Source organism: Canis aureus, chromosome 23, assembly GCF_053574225.1.
Source record: "Canis aureus isolate CA01 chromosome 23, VMU_Caureus_v.1.0, whole genome shotgun sequence".
Lineage (NCBI taxonomy): Eukaryota > Metazoa > Chordata > Mammalia > Carnivora > Canidae > Canis > Canis aureus.
The window spans coordinates 43,969,816-43,973,279 of NC_135633.1; the positions used below are offsets into that span (position 1 = coordinate 43,969,816).

At 49.5% G+C, this 3,464-nt stretch overlaps 1 protein-coding gene across 1 annotated transcript; it reads right to left on the minus strand.

Annotated features, from left to right (window-relative positions):
• Positions 1-804: 804 nt before the first annotated feature.
• Positions 805-2,167, minus strand: LOC144295197 (elongation factor 1-alpha 2-like). Its single transcript, XM_077867632.1, has 4 exons — positions 1,972-2,167; positions 1,465-1,691; positions 1,020-1,281; positions 805-905 (listed from the first exon to the last, which is right to left on the minus strand). Exons 1-4 carry the CDS (start codon positions 2,165-2,167, stop codon positions 805-807), a joined length of 786 nt encoding a protein of 261 aa, XP_077723758.1.
• Between the last annotated feature and the right edge of the window lie 1,297 nt (positions 2,168-3,464).

A 3,464-nucleotide genomic window follows, 5' to 3' on the forward strand; every position in this document is an offset into this window, starting at 1 on the left:
TCTTGGCTCACTTAATATTCATCACTTGATATTTGCCTCTACCTCTTGAGAAGGTTAAGTCCATAGGGTGAGAAGAGCATCTGGCACATGGCAAGTGCCAAGTACTTGATAAATGGACAAAACACACCACCAGCAAACCTTGGGGGACCTGCCTCCTAGTGTATGTAGAATGAGCATAGAATTTAGCTGAAGGTCCATAAGCTGTTATCCTGTTTCACATAAAAGTTGAGGAGCAAAGGCAATAGTTGTTTGTTCATTCCTCGTTCTCCAGGAGTATTATTAATCTGCCCTAGACTACCATGTTGGGCAACAGCTTGAGCCCAGGCTTGCAAGTAAGCTGCTGAATTCCCACTTCACTCTTGGCTGAGAGATCTTGATATTGACTGTTCTCTCTTAGAGTCTTGATGATAACGCACCTAGCACCCGGAACTACACATATAGTTGTGTTGGACTAACCCACTGGCCCTACTAGAATCCTGTCCTATGCCATTGTGAGTATATTTTTCACATCCCAGAACAATTCAGCATCTAACAGGGAGGACAGTCTGGAAGAGACCAACTTTGAGGGAAATGGGATAGAGCTCTGACTGAAAATGAGCTAGAGGACCCTGAATCATTCACAACCTGGGGCGTAAACCCTTGGAAGCCAAAGGGCTTTAAATTATGGTTCATTAGCGTACCTAGAGGTTCCCTGTTTACCTCTTTGGAAAAAATAAGTAACCGAGGCAGCTACATTCATTTTATTAATCTTGTAAGTACATAGAATTTTATTTTTATAGTGGAAGATTGAAGAAACTGCATTCTTCACTTCTTGTCTGCCTTTACTGCTGACTTGGTGACCTTGCCAGCCATAGACGACTTCTTCTCCACCACCTTAATAACTCTTATGGCCATTGTTTGTCTCACTGTTACCGTTTGCCTGCATGGCAAAGTGGCCTAGACAAGGGAAGAATAAAGTTTCTGGGAAGTGGTACAGAAGAAAATGCTCCTTAGCCTGTGCCTCACCCAGGAGATAGGGCTTTCTTCCCGCGAGTCAGTAGCAATCCTTGGCTCACCTAGAGGTAGGTACTCCGAGAAGGTCTCTAGACACATGACTTTGTTGGGGACCATCTGCACAATGGCTGCATCGCCAGACTTCAGGGCGTTGGAGTTGTGCTCTAGCTTCTTGCCTGAGTGCTGGTCAATCTTTTCCCTCAGTTCAGCAAATTTGCAGGGGATGTGAGCTGTATGGCAGTCCAGCACTGGAGTATAGCCAGCGTGGATCTGCCCAGGATGATTATCCTACCAGGATAATCACCTGGTAGGAGAGCAGGACAGAATTGTATAAAACATGGCCCATGTGATCTAGAATTACATCTTCATGAACTTGGGGCCTTAGAAGTCAGGGCTAATTCCTAAGAAGTATTCCCACCAAGGCAGTGCTCTTAAGGTTCCTGGCTTCCTGTGCACTTACCTGTGCTAGACAGCTGGGGGGCAGGGGTCATTCTTGCTGTCTCCAATGACACATCCATGGCGAATGTCCTTTACGGGCGCATTCTTCACATTGAAGCCCACGATGTCACTGCGCAGGGCCTCCTGATGAATCTCCACAGACTTGACCTCTGTAGTGAGGTTTGTGGGGGCAAAAGTGACCACAATCCTGGGCTTCAGGAAACCCGTCTCCACATGGCCAACAGGCACTGTGTCAATGCCTGTCAAAGGGAAGATGGTCCAGAGTTGTCCCACAGACCTCTCTACCTCCCCTTGGGAACTGACTTCTCAGGAGGTGCCTGGGCTCCACATCAAGGACAAAGAGCCAGCTGCAGAAAAGGTTAAAGCACTGAATGGATTAAATCTACCTATTGCATAAGCTGGAAATGCTGCCTAGCTCAGAAGCTGTGGATTCAAGTCAGGACTTGAACAAGATGTCATTCCTAACTTCCTAATTCCGGGGTGAATGGTCCCCCCTCCACCCCCAACCACCCCTGTCACCTCCAATCTTGTACACATCCTGCACAGGGAGCCTCAAGGGCTTGTTGGCTGGGCCAGTGGGCGGGAGGATGGCGTCCAGAGCTTCCAGCCGAGTCACCCTGGTGGTGGTTCCCTCCTTCCACTCCGCCTTCCAGCCCTTGAACCAGGGCATCTGCAAGGAGAAGCGGTGCGCAGGTGAGTCTGGGGCCTGGCTCATGGCAAGCCCCCTCCGGGACCCACAGCACCCGCCCCCTCTTCCCCCAGGACCCTTTCACCCTTCAGTGCCTAGCCCAGAGTCCAGGACATGGCAGGCCTAAACTGACAAGCACTGCCCTGCCTGGGTTCACACGCCGGGGCTAGTCCCAGGGCCCTGTGGGTACTTCCAGGCTCATCCTAGCTCACCCTTCCTCCTGCATGGGCCTTCCTCAGAATACCAGGGTCAGCCAATCTCCACTCTCTGGCTCCCCTCCCTCTGGCTCACTTCTATTACCAGAGACCCTGACCCTCTTGTTTGCAGCTAGTCTGTTATAAGGCCTCACCTAAAAGAAAGAGAAGCAAACTTGATCCAAGGACCCACAAGACCCACAGCAGCTATGAAGACAGCCAGCTTTTGTTCTTGGCTTTTATAAAGCTGGCCCTGGACCCTCCTTCTGGTTCCCACCAAATCTAAAACCAGAGCCAACTGGTTACAAAATGCCATTCCCTAACCTCCAGTCCAATCTGGGAGACTTCTGTCTTGATTGTTTGGATGTTTGGATGAAGAGTGAGTGGGTGAGCCTCACTAATGCTTTTCTAAGTAGACTCACTGGGTGTGTGGAGTGGGAGGAGGAAAGGACTGAAAATGAGAAAAAAGAAGATAGAGAATATGTGTGCATAGTACCAGACACTGTGCACGTGCTCCCTCAAGACTGAGGTGCAGAATGCTTATGGTCATTCATTCATTCACTCATTCATGTAGCATTTATTGAGGAGTACAGCATCCAACACTGCAGGAGGACGATGACCCCCCAAATTCGGAAGCAGTCATGGCCTCTCTTCTGAGCAGCTCTCAGGCCCCTGGACAGTTGGCAGTCCCTTCTGGGTCTTCTCCAAGTCAGCAGTCCAGAATCGCTCAAAGAGAGTTGAGAGTGACTGATTGAGTTGAGACTGGCTGTGGCTGCCTGGAGCCTTCTCTGAGGCCAAGTATGTCTTCATCCTTCCCCTGGGAAGTCCTTGGCAGAGCTCAGTAACACGCAGGAGATGCTCATTCCTTTCCCCAACTCCTGCTTGGGCCCAGGAGGACAGGAGGCCTACAGGGAGTCTGGAGGCCACTGAGGCCCCCCTCCCTGAGTACCACCCACTTCTCATATTTTAAGTCACCATTTTCTAACTTTGCCCCTAAAGAACCAAGAAACTAGAATGTCAGAGAAGTGAGGTCCTTAGGAAACATCAAATTCTTCCCTTTACCCATTTTTGCAGAAGAATCTAAGGTCTAAGGTGACAAAAACCCTTCTCCAAAAATTCAACAACTTCTT